The sequence below is a fragment of the Panthera onca genome, chromosome B1 (assembly GCF_046562875.1).
Source record: "Panthera onca isolate mPanOnc1 chromosome B1, mPanOnc1 haplotype 2, whole genome shotgun sequence".
NCBI lineage: Eukaryota > Metazoa > Chordata > Mammalia > Carnivora > Felidae > Panthera > Panthera onca.
Window position 1 is genome coordinate 102754601 of NC_138342.1, and position 16688 is coordinate 102771288.

A 16688-nucleotide genomic window follows, 5' to 3' on the forward strand; every position below is an offset into this window, starting at 1 on the left:
TTTTGAAAACTTTAAAGCAATTTATACATATGTGTAGCTTGTTATATATTTGAATAGATTTTTATTTTCCAAATATTTCTCAATTTAAAAGTTAAAATATCCACTTGCAAAAAATTCATTAACGTCCCTTATAATCATTCCACTTGTTTTAAAATAAAAATTCCTTTATTTTTAAAAAGCTCCATTTCTCAAAATTAGAAGCACTACTAAAAGAAGTCACATCTTAAATATTTTTAGATGATATTAAAAAGCATTTGAAATAAAAGTGTGTACAGTTAGCATGTCCTGTATTTCTGTTTTAACATACTTTGTTTAAAAAGACAACTCTGGAACTTTACCTTGTTTATATATTTCATGCAGCCTCAAAGAAAGCAATCAATGCATTTTGATCATAACTGTCCAGAATCTCCAGTAAAAGAGGTACTTTGGTTTTTACATTGGTGCCTTTGAACTTGAACTTATCTATGAAAAGATCGGTGATCATGCCTATAAAGAAAAATGTTAATTTCCTATCATTGATTAGTACTAATTTCTAACACAGTACTTAATGAAAGTAAGTTATTACTTGAAATTCTCTAAGCACGCATAATTGCATTATTTAATATACAAGGCTAAAGGGATTGATACTATAAACAATATTTATTTGGGGGATTTTCTTTTTAAAGTTTATTTTGAGAGAGAGATAGCCATCAAGCAAGCAGAGGAGGGGCAGAGAGAGGGAGAGACAGAATCCCAAACATGCTCCATGCTGTCAGTGCAGAGCCTGAAGTGGGGCTCTAACTCATGAACTGTGAGATTGTGACCTGAGCCAAAATCAAGAGTCAGACGCTTAACCCCTGAGCCCATCCAGGTGCCCTTATTTGGGGGTACTTTAAGGCAAGTTTCAAAACATAAATCATTTGGCTAATAATCCTCTTAACAACTGGTTAAAAGCTACTGAATTCAGATAATTAACTGCTGGCCAGTTCTGAATTGCTTTTGGTATATATAACATCACAAGTGGTTTATTTTTCCCACCAAGCTGGCCATTTTGAGATAGTGTAGACAGATTCTGTTTTTAACAGCTGTATTTGAAATAAAATATTCCATCAATATATTGAACATTCTTGGGATTTATCCAAGACATGTTTCAGAATTTTTTATATTTTAGAAAGATAATAAAAGGAATATACCATATATGGCATAATATCCAAGGGGAATAAGTGGCAACATCTGATAACAAAACAGAATAGTGTTTCTGCAACAAAATATGTGGATAAATATTCACATTAAGTGGAATAAAAATGACTATAAATAACCCCATGCCAGTTTAAGTAAGGTTTGTCATTAAATTATTAATTCAGATCGTGTCAAATTTGCTACCAAATGATTTATGAAACAAGCTTTAGTTTTCAAAGCTTTCTGGATTTTGGAACTGGTGGTGAGAGATGGTTTTTTGTACCACTCATCTTCATGTGTTTGTCATATTGTAAATATTAAGATATTAGATATTGTTATAGTTTGTGAGCAAGTCCCAGGGTAAAAAATAAATTCATTAGACAGGCTTAAGATCAGTGTGGATAGATGATACCAATTGACTCTAAAAGATCTGGCATAGCGCAAACAGCATGCAGTTTGGGGTGAGGAAGTTCTAATGCAGGCTTTGCCACTACAAATGTGACAACAAATTCTTTAGTCTCAGATTTCAATTTAAGAAAATGTAAAAAATGAAGATAACACCATCTATCTTGCAGAGTTGTTGTAAGGATTAAATATCCCAACTGATTAATAAAGATGTTATAAATCAATAGGTGTGCTATACACAGCAGGTCTTATATAAAGATTGCAAAATAAAAGAAGTTTTCCTTAAGCTGTTCCATTCTTCCTCTTTCTCTCCTTTCCTTCACATCTCCCTCTTGCTCTCACTGTTTTTCAAGACAATTTGTGAAACATCCAACATGTCACCACCAAGGCAAAAAGAGTTTTGAACTATAAATTTATAGCACAATGTATCATTTATTACATTTTGCCAAAAAAATACTAAATGCTGCATTTTGATATTTCATAGTATCAACAAAACCTGAAAATTATTTGTGTGAAATACAGCCTACATTTTAATGCTTTATAGGTTGGGGCGCCTGGGTGGCTTGGTCGGTTAAGCGTCCGACTTTGGCTCAGGTCATGATCTCACGGTCTGTGAGTTTGAGCCCCGCGTCGGGCTCTGTGCTGACAGCTCAGAGCCTGGAGCCTGTTTCAGATTCTGTGTCTCCCTCTCTCTCTGACCCTCCCCCGTTCATGCTCTGTCTCTGTCTCAAAAATAAATAAACGTTAAAAAAAAATTTTTTTTAATGCTTCATAGGTTATATTCACTTCACACCGGGTTTCTTCATGTACAGAAATTAATTTACTGCATTACACCTATTTCACTTTTTTACTTTCATTTTACCCAGTAAAAATATTAAATATGAAAACTAATTTGACAAAAAATTTGATACAATAAACTAGCTGTCACTGGTTCATGAATGCTGTAATCTTTGCTTATCTTTCTGCCCATTTTCTCTCACATGATCCTTCGTAAACAGTAGGAAAGGAATATGGCAAAGTTTTCTAGAATAGTTCACTAACCGTAGAGTCTTTCCAGATGTGCAGGTTGCTTTTTGTATTCTTCCTGTAGGTGATCTGCCTCTTCTAGAATACAGCGATATTCTGGTATCAGAAAGTCTGTATTTCCTTCATGAACCTGCAATTCCTTATTTAAAATTAAAAACAGAAGCACTTTAATGTTCAAAATTCAATCCAGTGTAACTTTAAAGTCTTTACAATTTTAGAAATTCCATCACAATAAAACAATGATTGTGAATCCACGAAATACATACTTACTTTTAAAGCATCAATTAATTGCACTTTCTTAGCCAAAAGCAACTGGTACTCCAGCTTTGGGTGGATTAGCTTTAAAGTGTGTTTGACTGATACTTCATTTATCTCTAGAAGAAGTTGATCCAGACACAATTAGGTAAGTCACTTTGATCAGAAACATTGTTACTGTTAACAAAAATACCCCTCCAAAATAATTCATTTTTCTTTTTTTTTTTTTTTTACCGTACGATATGTTGAGGTTAATTTTCCTTTTTGTAGCTTCTTTAGAGAGCACATCTTTTAGGATGGATATAGTAGAAATGTTGTCAGATTTAAAAACTCCTTCTCCTTTCCTATAAAATTAGTATATTTTTAAAAGAACAGCTTTAGAAGAAAATATAGTAACTAGGTCCAGTGAATACATATTTTCTGACTAGGAGCTGGTTTTTAAAATTCATTTGATTTTAGATCTCTTTATATACACATCACATTATTAATATAAAGCATATTTAAGTGTGTAAACTTTTATTATTCAATTCAAGTTCTGAACATAATTGTGAAACTAAACAAGATGTTAGATATATGCCTCTTAAACATGACAATTACCTATAAGTTCTTCCTTAAAGCATCTTTCTTTACTTTCACTAATAAAATTTCCAACAACTAACCCCATATGTATATAAAATGCATTTATAATTGCTTATTTACATGATTTTCTTTGATGTAATCACCCAAATCACAACATGACTACATTCTTCATTCTCAAAAGAAAGCTGATATTAAACCTAAGAGTAACATCTTTCATTCTTCCATGCCCATCATTTATTGTCACTTATTATGCACAGAGGACTCTTCATCTTCTTTACAGAACCATTTCTTTGTTCTCTTACCTTTCTCAATCCATATATAGTTGACCCTTGAACAATGTGGGGGTTGAGGTGCTGAACCCCTGCACACTCAAAAATCCGCATAGAACTTTTGACTCCTCAAAAACTTAACTAGCTGACCAGAAGCCTTACCAATAATATAAACAGTCCATCAACACATATTTTGTATGTTGTATGTATTATATACTGTATTCTTAAAGTAAAATAAAAAAATGTTACTAAGAAAATCATTAGAGAAAATACATCTACCATAATGTACTGTATTTATATATATATTAAAAAAAAATCCATGTATAAGTGGTCCCATGCAGTTTAAACCTGTGTTGTTTGAGGGTCAACTGTAGTCTCACTGGCACTGGCCTCATCCCCATTTGTGGGACTTTCGAAGGAAGCATTTAGCAGTGTATTCCGACCTCATGGCTTTATACTGACACTCAATCCTGGAGCTTTTATTTGGAACTATTCAGAAAGAGAGGCTCTGGGATAGATGAAAAGATAGAAAACTGGATGGAATTGCTGGTAGCCACATGGCACTTATTTGAAAAGCCAAAAAAAAAGACAAAAACAGAGCTGAGCAATGAAAAGAGACAGTTTTGATGATATCAGGTAAGCCAGGAATCCTGTTCTGCCTGAGGCAGATTACTACTAGGCTTTTAAGTTATATGAGCTAATAAATTCTTTTTATTTGGTTAAGTCTTCTTGTATTTGGTTCCTTCCTATGATAATCAAGTTTCCTAATTAATACATATACCACCTTTCATGTATTAAATGCTGTCTTTTTATTTGGTTTTCACACACACCAATAGTTTATATTCACTAGTTGTAGACAAATGCTAATTCTTTTTTCTAGAAAGGTGAATCCTACATACTATATTGATTTCAATTATGTTTTAAAAATCATATTTTCACTAGTATTTAATTTTAACTGATGATATTTAATTTTAAACACTTAACAGTACCTGGCACTGTAGAATGACTCACATGGTTTATCTTCTTTTAATCATCACAGCTCAACAAAGTGCTATTATTTCCGACCCCCAAAAAAGAAAACTGAAGCTCAGAGAGTTAAATAATCCAGGTAGATCAAATAGTTGGTGAGTCACAGAGCCATGATTCAAACCTAAGTATGTTTGCCTCCAAAGCACATGCTTCTATACTTTCTCCACATAAATGTATTTTATTTAGGCACCCAAAAAACATTCATTGAGCAAAGCCATGTGGTAGGTACTTGGAGGAAACATACAAAGATAATTAAGAAATTGACTCTGCCCATGAAGAGCTTAAAGTCTAATTTGAAGAAACAAGTTTACATAAAAATTATTATATACTTCAAACAAATAACAATAAATACCTAAGACAGGTAAGAATAAAATACTATGGGAACAGAAAAGAGAATCTCAAGGAAGGCTTTAAAATACAGCAACTGAGTTGAGCCTTGAAGGATAAGTAGAGTTTTGATTGTTAAGGAAAGAATACTTAAGGGCACAGAATGGGAAAATACAAAGGTATGCTATTATAATAATACAGAATATGCCAGGGGCATGTTGAATTGTCTGCTCTGATTAAAGTGTGAGGTTTACTGTGGTACTTCAGAACAGGAGTCATTATTACAGGTTTAGACACATGTAAGATCCCTTGGAGGGCAAAGTAAAACCTCAACAGAACTGATGCAAAAACAAAACAAAACAAAAACAGCTATACTGCTGGATATTTCTTGGTCCCAAAAGGCTGCATTCTGAGGTAAAATTATGTGTTCACTCCTATTTCCAGAATTTAGCATGGTAAAGTCTCAGCTAGGAAGCAAGAAGTAGAATAGCTCAATAATCTGTTTAGGGAGAGAATCCTAGACAGAGAGACAGGTATAAGCTCAAAGAGCAGATGTAGAGAAATCAGCCTTACCCAAGAAATAGGTCATTTCACATTCAAGAGACAGGAACAAAAGAGAAGGAAAATGTAGCCTCTACTATATTCAGAAACAGAAATTATAGAAGCCTATTGGAAATGAATGAGTAGTGACAGTAAAGGGGCAGGAGTGCAACTGGGAGCTTGAGAAGAGTGTAGAATATGACCTCTACCCTCAATATGATAGCTTCAAAACCCTGTACTGTTCTAAACTCTCAAGTTCTGAGCCATATTCTATTTTTGCCTAAAGAAATTCAATGGAATTTTTACTGAAACTAGAATAAATGAATCAATTTGGGGAAGTACTGCCATGTTTATGTCTTCAATTGATGACTACTGAATATATTACTCCATTTAATCAAGTCTTTTATGTCAATAAAATTTTAAAGTTTTCTTCATGTAAGTTCTGCATATTTCTAATAACAGATATTTCTGCAGATCTTATATGGATATTTTGTTATTGTTATTGCTACTCTGATAGGGTCTTTTCAAATCATTCAAATCATTTATTTTCTAACTGGTTATTGTTGGGAATAGGAAAGGTATTGATCTTTCATATTCGTCTGTATTCAAACATTTTTTTTAAATCATTAATTCTACTTGTTTTTCAATAGATTCTCTTGAACAGTACAGGTTTTCAGTCACATTATTTTCAAGTTATTCCTGCCTTAAAACAAATGAAAATTTAGAAGCTCTATTTATATAAAAACATTCCTGAACCAGTAATAAGTTTTATTTACCTGTAGGTACTTTCAAGTTGTGTATCCAGGAAGGTGTTCTGAAAATAAAATGTCACACATTCTCCTGCTGGAGGTTTCTCAGGGACTTCAGGCAGGCAAAAAACCACCCAGGAGTGAACTTCAGCAAAACTGAACTGGCCTGTTAAAGTCAGTGTATTCATGGGTCTGTAATTTAATAGTGGAGGTACACATTTGTGTGTAGGAATACATGGAGGTATTATATGTATACAACACATTAACAGAATTTTGCAATAGTAGTTAAACAAATATAAAAGTATATACAAATATAAACAAATATAAAAGTATAAACAAATATAAAAATATTAAATTTTCTTCAGATTAATATTAACCATAAGATAAATAAAATTTTCAATCTCATGGAAAAAAAGGAATGCTTACCTATATCTGTGCTTTAATGTTCAATTAAGCCTCCAATCATAACTGTTTCCTGTATCAGCAAGTTACTTACTTTTCCAAGTCTCTATTTCTCATTTGTAAAATGGGGACATTACTACCTGTCTTGCTTGCTGTAAGGCTTAAATGACAATGCATAAGCATCTAGTACAACATACAGCAGAGGGAAAATATTCAGTAATTGTTCATTTCTTTCCCTTCTCCTTCATTTAAGCTCATGGTCTCTCATCTCAGGAAAGAAAGTGAAAAACTACCAACAGGAAGATGCTTAAGTTGGACTGGAACTCAGAAATAACAGGGACTATCACAACCAATTGATTTGCCAATATTCCCTGAGGTGAAACAGAAAGGAAATATAACCTTTGAGGTTAATACTATAATAAGATCCTGTTCACAGAGAACTCAAGTGCTAAACAATATTTATTCACAACAGGTATTTGGGAGAGAGAACTGTTACTCTACTGAGATCAGAATGGTAATATATGAGAAAGATAGGAAAATCCAACTCAAATCAGCCTTTAAAAGAAGACAAATCTTATATTAAAAATATGAATCCACAGTGCTTAAATATTTAATTTTTAAAATGTACAAATAGCTACCAGATTTATACTATAAAATGAAAAGCAAGTTTATCTGTATCATGTAATATACTAAAAAATAAACTGCTCCCTCCTTTGTCCTACCTGTCATGATCAATAAAGTGAGTTCTTTGATGGAGTGAAAGGGGTTTGATAAGGTATTGGCGGACCTGACAGGTTTTGGGTTGAATCCTTGGAGTCACATATGCTTGAAGTGTGCCATACTGGCCTTCAATTGAACGAATCTGAGTAAACACAAAAGAAAAGAAAATAAGAATAACCTAGCAACATAACACAAATGTTATCTTTAAAATGTTCAACACAAGTAATCAAGTAATTAGACCTTAATCTCTTCTGTGATATTCTGAAGGAAATAATGACATTTTATTAAACAATTACTTTTTACCACTAGAGTAAAGGAAAATTTAAAAAGCTTTGGCAGGCAAAAGCAAACTTAATCTATCTATAAAAGTTATCCCCACCACATATTTTTAGATGATCTGTCTACACTTAGTAGTGCTGTGTCATTCCAAAAAAAGTACATTCTTACATACTAACCCATCACATCTAAAACCACAAGTGTCTAATATAGTTCATAAGATTCACATCAAAAATGGTTAAAATTTAGACATTTTGTTGAGGTGGATAAGTGAGTTTTTTAAATAACTAAAACTTTAATACTTCATTTTCTCATAAATAAGGGTATTATAGCATATAGCTATTGACAGCTTATATTGACATATAAGAATCTACTGACAGAAAAAAAAAGTTTCTAAGAACTTAATTCTTGATTTTCTATGAAAATACAGAAGTATACACCATCTAATTATAACATATTTAGATTAGGAAATTCTTTTGAGTTATTTTAAATATACCTGGTTGGACCTCCTGAGGATTCAAAACACTTAACAGAAAATAAAAATTCATTACACTGTGAAGAATTAATTTTTCAGGAGTTGGAAAGCTGTCCAGCTTCTCCCTCTTGCCCCCCCGTCTCCGTTTCTCTCACTTCAAATTCATAGATGGACTGTAGTACTTCTTGTATTACAATGGTAGCTTCTCTAATCATAGCTATATTTTAACATAGCTCTAACCTGGCTATATTTTATTTATTTTGAGAGAGAGGGAGAGCACGCATGCAAGTGAGAGGGGGCAGGGGAGAGAGAGAGACAGAGAGAGAGAGAGAGAGAGAGAGAGACAGACAGACAGACAGACACTCCCAAGCAGGCTCCACACTGTCAGCACAGAGCCTGACGCGATGCTTGTTCCTATGAACCATGAGATCATGACCTGAGCCAAAATCAAGAGTTGGATGCTCAACTGACTGAGCCACCCAGGTGACCTGCTAGCTGATATTTTAACTCACACTTTTCCTAGCATGTGAGGGGGGCAGAAATCAATGTTTTACCTAAATGGGAAAGAGAACTAAAAGTTTAAAGCAAGGTCTTTTGCAAATGTTACACTGCAAATATTGCTCTAAATGGAAAGAGAGGAAAAATAAAAAGATGAAAAATAAAAATACAGAAAAGAAATAAAAAATAGATCTGATACAGCTATATTTCAGGGTTTCTTTTTTAAAGGTAAGCTTACACTAGCACATAATTTTTTCCAGAATAAAAAGTCATAATGCTTTTTTTGATTATATAAAAATTCATTTTCATTATTAAAAATATAAGCAATACAGAAAAATTAGGATGAACATACAAGTCGCCTGAAATCCTACCACCCAGAAATGATCATGATTGCTATTTTGGTAGTCATACCTTCATACATTTCTCTATGCACAAGTACAAAAACAAAATCATAATTTCACATGAAGAAATTCTATTTATATCATAGACATCTTTCTTTTATTTCTAATAGTCACATTTTCCCCTTATCTTTGTCTTTCCTAATGCCATCACCTCCCTCCCACTCCTATCCCACCCATGCTTTCTCCTGTGGCATATGCTATCATACCAGACAGGTATGTTTCTTTTCATACCTTTATTCATATGTAAATAAAATGTATTTACATATATGGGATTTTATCCACATCTTGTTTTTCATGGAATTCACTCCATGTTAACAGGAATAGATCAATGCCTTCCTTATTGCAGCTGTGTTATATTCCATGGAATGCATAAATAGCTAATTATTCAACCATTCAATTATTGAATGTTCACTTTGGTTCCACTCCTCTGCTTCTACAAGCAATACTGCAGTTAATTAAATACATATCTGTGTGTATAATACTGTGATTTTATTGCTTAAAATAGATTCCTCCAAGTGGGACTATTGCCTGTTTTTCCAAAGCAGCTATAACAATTTTTATTTCCTTCAGCTATGATTTAGAGTGTCTTTTTCTCATCCCTGCCACATGGTGATGTTGCTTTTTAAAATTTTTTGCCAGTCTGTTAGATAAGCAGAAAATGTTTTTTGTTATTTTAATTTGAATTTCCCTAACAGTAAGTTAGAACATTTTCTTTTAATATTTGCTAGCTATTTTGATTCCCTCTTGTGTGAACTGAGGCACAGAACATATTCTCTGCCTATTTTCCTTACTGAATAGTTGTTTTTATAACAAGTTAGACGTAGTAGTAGTCTTTGTGTTTTACTGATATTCACCCATTACCTAAAAGATAACTAAATTTCCTTCTTTTGAAAAATAATTAGGTACCTAATACATCTATATTTATTTTTTATATATGGCATTAAGATAAGAATCCACTTAATTTTCTTCCAGATATATACCAGTTGTGTTGACACCAATTTTTAAATAGAAATAGTAATTTAACAGAATTTTTCCCTACATAAAACTGTCATGCATTAGGCGCACCTGGGTGGCTCAGTTGGTTAAACGTCCAACTCTTGATTTCAGCTCAGGTCATGGTCTCATGGTTGTGAGATCAAGGTCTGCATTGGGCTCTACAGTGGGTGTGAAGCCTGCTTAATGTTTTCTCTCTCCCTCTTCCTCTGCCCCTCCCCCACCTGCACTCTTTCTCTCAAAAAAAAAAAAAAAAAAAGTCATCCATTAAATTTCCATAAATGTATGTTAAGCTCTAGTTCTATACAATTTTATTGCACTCCCTATTTATTTAGGCCTTTTAAATACCCTGCATTATTTTTATTACAGTAGTTTCATAGTATGTTTTACCATATAAGTTTCACCTTTTTCTTCTTTTTCAGTAGTTTTCTTGCATCTATCATTAAAGTTTTAAGTTGCATCCAACTTAAAAAAAAGAACATAGCTTTTTAATATATTTAGGCCTACTTCCCAATTTATTGGCACAGTCTTGTTCAGTGGATATGTAATTTAAAATGTTTAATTAGGTTACATAAAATATGTTTAAGTATAGTCCTTTAGAAATAAATTTATTCCAGTTTTCAATTTTTCTTTCAAAATACACAAAAGGGGACTTATGCAGACTAAAATAAATTGTTTAGGGAAAAAAAACCTACACTTAACTGGAACTTCCTTAACTAGATGTGAAAAAGTTATTGTATAACATCTCTCTTGAAAAACACAGACTGAATCTCTGAGCATCAACACTTCTCCAAAACAACCATTCCTTAATTTTTTAGATCATAAATATATCAAAAATAATTTTTAAAAACCTCACACAAATTAATTAACTAAATTAGATTTGTGTGCTACAATCAGTATTTAATTATGAAAGAGATTATATTACTAAATTGCTGAAGAAAATACTAAAAGATTTTCTTTAGAAAGATGGTAATGCATGACATTATTGGAACACAATCAGAAAAATCCAAATGGTAGGAAAATATAGGACAAATGCTCAAATACTTCAATAACCAAATTACCTTGTCTGGACCATGACTGGATCAAACAAACTGTAAAAAAAAACTCAGTGAAATCTAAATACTAAATATTTGATGAAACTAAGAAATTATTGTTAATTTTTCTTAGGTGTTATAATAGTATTGTGGTTATGTTTTAAAAAATAGTTCTTATCTTTTGGACATATGTACTGAAATATTTACAACTGAAATTATAAAAAAATCTTGTATTTGCTTCAGAATATTTTGGGATAGACAGTGATAGTATAAACAAGAACGTCATGAGTTGATGACTACTGAAGCTGAAGTCATTACTTTTCCGTACATTTGAAACTTTCCAGAATAGAAAATTCGAAAAAAAAATTCCACTAAGAGGAAATTCAGGATTGGTAATTTTAGAGAAGGTGATTGGTTGTGTGCCAACAGCAGAGATAATGGTTTGGGCTGAGTTAAAACCCAGCTGGTCATCCAGCAGTCATTACTTATTTCAGGGAGAAAACAATACAAAGAAGTGATATGATACATTGCAAGATATACCTAGGGGGAAGAACGTTCAAACTTTCAATTAAAGGTAATGTCAAACATTTTTACCTTGAGTTCCAGCCTTGTGGTATTTGCCTGGCACCGATAAGTGGCGAGAAGAAAGTTGTCATTTGACTAGGAAAAATTCAAAGTTAAGGCAAAGGATAAACTCACATTTTTATAATAATAAAAACATCATCAATAATAATAATGGTTATCATTTATAAAGCACATATCATGTGGGTGACACTGTGCTAAGTGCTTTTTTCTTATTCCTGCAAACAACCCTATGCGAACTTTTACTAAATAAGTTTTTACAGATGGAGAAACTGTAGCATTCGGGTTAGGAAAATTTTCCAAAAGCTCATAAGTAAAGAAATCAGAATCCAAATGAATACTTTTAAGACACAAGCTCATGCTCTTTCCAGCCTGAGTTTCTACAATAACATTTTTTTAATGTTTATTTTGAGGGAGAAAGCGAGGGCGGAGGGGAAGAGGGAGAGGGGAGAGAGAACCCCAAGCAGGCTCCACACTGTCAGTGCAGAGCCCAACACAGAGCTTGAACTCACAACCATGAGATCATGATTTGAGCCAAAATCAAGAGTAGGTCGCTCAAATGACTAAGTCACCCAGGTGCCACTACAATACTTTAAAATATTAATTTTTCTAAAAATTTAACTGACAGCACAAACTTCTAATGTTTACACTATTAAAAGACAAAACATGAATGTCTTTGATTATCACAAATAGTTATAGAGGACTAAGAAATATCATATCTCTGTATTTCCAGCAAATAGCACAGTGCCTGAGATGATACTGTAAGCATTCAATACATGTTTGTTGAATTAAATTAGACAGGTTACTTCAAATATGATAACTTCTGGAAACTGAATGTTAAACTACTAAAAACAGAGAAATATATCTGGGTTATGAATTGCAAAACCAGACAAAGCAACATGAAATACTTAGTATGCAATTTTCATATACTACTATTTCCCTATTTTTAATAAGTAAATGAAGAAAAAGGATGCTAATATCAAAAAGAAAATTTGAACGTTTTAATTTAAAATCATTTAAATTTAGTAAACAGAATATCAATCAACCTGAAAATAAATATACTTTCGTGTGGTTAAAAACAAATGTTACATACCTAAGTATTTATGAATAAGATGATAAAGATTAAAATACATGAAATGTCTGGGATTAGGTTTGGGATAGGAGATAGAGGAGAGCCTAAAACAAGACTGGCCGTATGTTGAAGTGAACAATGAGTATAGTGAGGTTATTATACTATTCTCTCTACTTGTGTATATACTTGAAATCCCCATGTTAAGGCTTTTTTTTTTTTAAAGCCATCCTTCTAGAAAATGGGTTTTAAGTTAGTATAAAATACTCATTTCAAAGAATCCTGCAATGATGTAAATAGGTTGATCTTTCACAGTAATTTAGGAATTAAGATTTTAAGATTAACTTGATTTTTTGAATGAAAATAAAAATGTAGGCTTTAATCTTTTATGTTTTATTCTCAAACAGGGATGGCAAACCACACATATTGCATAATACAACTGTGATAAAATCTCTCTCTTTTTTTTAAATATTTATTTTTGAGAGAGAGACACACACACAGCACAAGTGGGGGAGGGGCAGAGAGAGAAGGAAACACAGAATCCCAAGCAGGCTCCAGGCTCTGAGCTGCCAGCACAGAGCCTGATGTGGGGCTCGAACTCACAAGCTGTGAGATCATGACCTGAGCTGAAGTCAGACGCTCAACCGACTGAGCCACCCAGGCGCCCCTGATAAAATCTCTTATTCTCAAACAGGGATGACAAACCATACATACTACATAATACAACTATGAAAAATCTCTCTTAAAAGAAAAGCTTTACTATAAAATTATATTAAAAACTATTCCCGAATATAGCTATCAACTTTGTTCTTCATCTACTCTTTTTATTCTTCCCTTTAAAAAAATTTTTTTTTAATGTTTACTTATTTTTGAAGGAGAGAGAGAGACAGAGTGTGAGTGGGGGAGGGGCAGAGAGAGAGGGAGACACAGAATCCGAAGCAAGCTCTGGGACGCGAGGCTCAAACTCACAAACCGCAAGATCATGACCTGAGTCACAGTCAGAGGCTCAACTGACTGAGCCACCCAGGCACCCCTATTCCTCCCTTTTTTATATGTATAATGACTTGCCAACTCTAATCATCATCTGCTCTGGCTTGCCTTCTCCAAAACAACCGTTCCAGACCTTATTTTCCCTAACTTCTCTCCAGGAGCCACACTTAGTTCTGGGACTGCTAGTGTGTGCTAGTACTGAACAGAAAGAAGTGATATATTAAGCATATCCAAAAGCTCTGATACAATCTCATCCAAGACACTTTACACATGGTAAGTACCCACCAAATGTCTGCTAAATAAAGGTTAAGCAAGATTCAACAAGCCCAGAAATGGTGAAAAAGAACAAGCAGAAGAAACAGACCATGTTCAAATGTAGGAATGTGTGAAACTATATAGCATTTTCAAGAAATTTTAAGAACTTCAGTTTGGCAGCAATAATGTGCATGGGAGGGAAGGTAGCAGCTGGTAAGAGATCAGCTAGAGATGTAATCAAGAGCTGAATCATGGAAAGCTGTTATGCCACAATGAGGAATCTGACTTATATGCAGCAGGAAATAAGGAATCTTTAAAGGTTTTGAAAAAAGAAATGACATGGTGATATTTACATTTTAGGAAGACCTCTCTGGTGGCGGTGTACAGCAGAGCCTGGAGGTGAGAGGCAATACTGGAGATAGAAAAACTGATAGATGAGTAGTTCAAACAAACATGGTAAGGGCCTGAAAAGTTAACAGAAGTGGAAATGAAGCAGAGTAGAGACATAGGAGCCAAGGACATAGACTGGCAAAAAATAGTGACTAACTGGATTTAACAGATCAGAGAAAGGAAGGAATCTAGGAAAACACCCCAGTTTTCTGGATTATCTGAAAATAGGGGAAATGAGCTGAAACAGATTTTGAGGGAAAGGTTATGAAAAACAGATTGAAGAAACATTAAACCTTAGTAGCATTTATTAGGCTTTATTCAAAATGGTATAATAGAAATGAAAAAGTGTCTGAAAAATTCTTGATACTTTTTACTCACCTCAGAATCACAGCTGCTAAAGCTGACAACAGCAGAATTTTTATCCACATCAAGTAAATCTATTGGAACATCACTCTACAGTCAATATTAAAAAAAAAAAAAAATGGTTCAGATGGAAAGCTAAAAAATTTACAAAACATTATTTTCTCTTAGGGTTCTCTTTAGTTCTAGTTCATGTTCATCTTTAAATTTGAGCATATGAATTCTCTTAATTTACATTTGATAATGTACTTCTAGAAAATAAATGCACTAAAAAATGTTATATCACAATGTTTATTTTTTTCTAATTTGGACTATTAGAGATCATAAACGATCATCTCTCACCACCCCCTTAAAAGTATAATCTTTCTACCTATTTTTGTCAATGCTAAAAATGTTACCATAGTCTAAAAATAATAATATGGCCATTCTGATTCTATCAGTTCATTTTTATCAATTTAGTTTTTACCTGCATCACAAAAATGAGATAATTTTTGGTCTCCTCTAGAGAGGTAGTTCCTAGGGCACTGTTGTTGCACTCAGTTCTATCTAAATTGTGCTCCTAGAGTTGTGTAATGCAGCCCTTATGCTAGCATTACCTAAGACAGATTTCAGCCTTTAAATTTTAATTAATAATCTGATCTCTCCCCCACATCTTTTTAAACATTATCTTCTTTCTCCACTTTATTCTCTTCTCATCTTCTTATGGGTTTTCCATCTTTTGCTTGTTTTCCATTCATCCTACTACCATCCTTTCCCACTCCCTGAATATCTTACAATTTAAAGAAAAACTGATTAAATATATTATTGAATGGAGTTGTGTATTATTACCCCTATATTTCACCTTTTGGGAATATACTTTGTCTACGGACCTACCCAGAAACTGGTGGTTAATGAGCAAGCTGTACTGTAAGCTACCATTTTAGAATTGAGAGCTTAAAAAAAAGGTTCTAATAAGGGCATTAAATACTGCAGTTTTCTAAATCGCATCTCTTAAAATTCTCTTAAGATCGCCAAAGAACAAAACCCTTACCGTTCTTTTTGATGCTTCTTAAAACTTAAGTCCATCAGTCTTTCGTTTAATACTTACAGGATAAATAAAAAGTAAAGATATAACTTAGATAATCTATGAGCAAACTGATTATCTAATAGAAGATTAGATAAACCTTTAAAATTACTATCTAAGCTAAATGCAATTTAAAGAAAAACACTTAAAATTACTGTCTAAAATTAAAAGTGTTCAATAATAATTAGTGCATACGGCTGGTCTGCAAAATAGATCCAATCACAAAACAAAGAAATTAGACACTGGCTTACCTGTATTAAGACATTATCTATTGCTGTCTGCACCTCTAAGATGAGGCTGTAGCTGGCATCATCTTTATTTAATGTAAACTTGTCATTTACACTAAATGAAGGTACTGCTGATTTTGCTTTGCTTGATTGGGAAGACTGTTGATATTTCTCTCTTTCCTGTAGTACCTTATACTGCAGATGTTCCAGCTCACTCCTAGAGAGAATATATACAACTGTCACCTATAAGTATAAACATTTGAAGTCCTTAGAATGATTACAAGAATTTGAGACATTTACTTGTGCAAAACGGATTTTTATTAGTTGAACTAGAACTATGACACTAATACAAAGTTTTGTTTCTATGACTAACCAAACAATTCCACATTATTTATCTCTAATCTAAAAATTAAAACTCAGTCCCATACCAGCAATATTAATAAAGAGTTGTAACTATCAAGGCAAGCTGAAAATAATCAGTTCTAACACACAAATCTAGTTATAGTTAATCAGAAGAGAAACTAATTGTACTGGAGCAGAGAAATATGTTAGACTTAATTTGAAGAAACAAAATGTGTAAAACCAGTAAATATGTGCCTTTCAGTAAAAATTAGGG

At 33.0% G+C, this 16688-nt stretch overlaps 1 protein-coding gene across 2 annotated transcripts in view; it reads right to left on the reverse strand.

Moving 5' to 3' along the window:
- Positions 1-143: 143 nt before the first annotated feature.
- Positions 144-16688, reverse strand: part of BBS7 (Bardet-Biedl syndrome 7) — a 35927-nt gene continuing 19382 nt past the window's right edge. Inside the window, exons 11-19 of one of the 2 annotated variants that reach the window (XM_060654258.3) lie at positions 16097-16289; positions 14801-14875; positions 11731-11796; positions 7462-7601; positions 6365-6529; positions 3079-3188; positions 2860-2963; positions 2605-2728; positions 144-486 (exon numbers count right to left, since the gene is read on the reverse strand). In XM_060654258.3, the coding sequence (XP_060510241.2) occupies positions 353-486; positions 2605-2728; positions 2860-2963; positions 3079-3188; positions 6365-6529; positions 7462-7601; positions 11731-11796; positions 14801-14875; positions 16097-16289 (1111 nt within the window). In that variant the 3' untranslated portion in view covers positions 144-352. The remainder of the gene's footprint in view (positions 487-2604; positions 2729-2859; positions 2964-3078; positions 3189-6364; positions 6530-7461; positions 7602-11730; positions 11797-14800; positions 14876-16096; positions 16290-16688) is intronic. The other variant, XM_060654259.3, reaches the window with a different exon arrangement.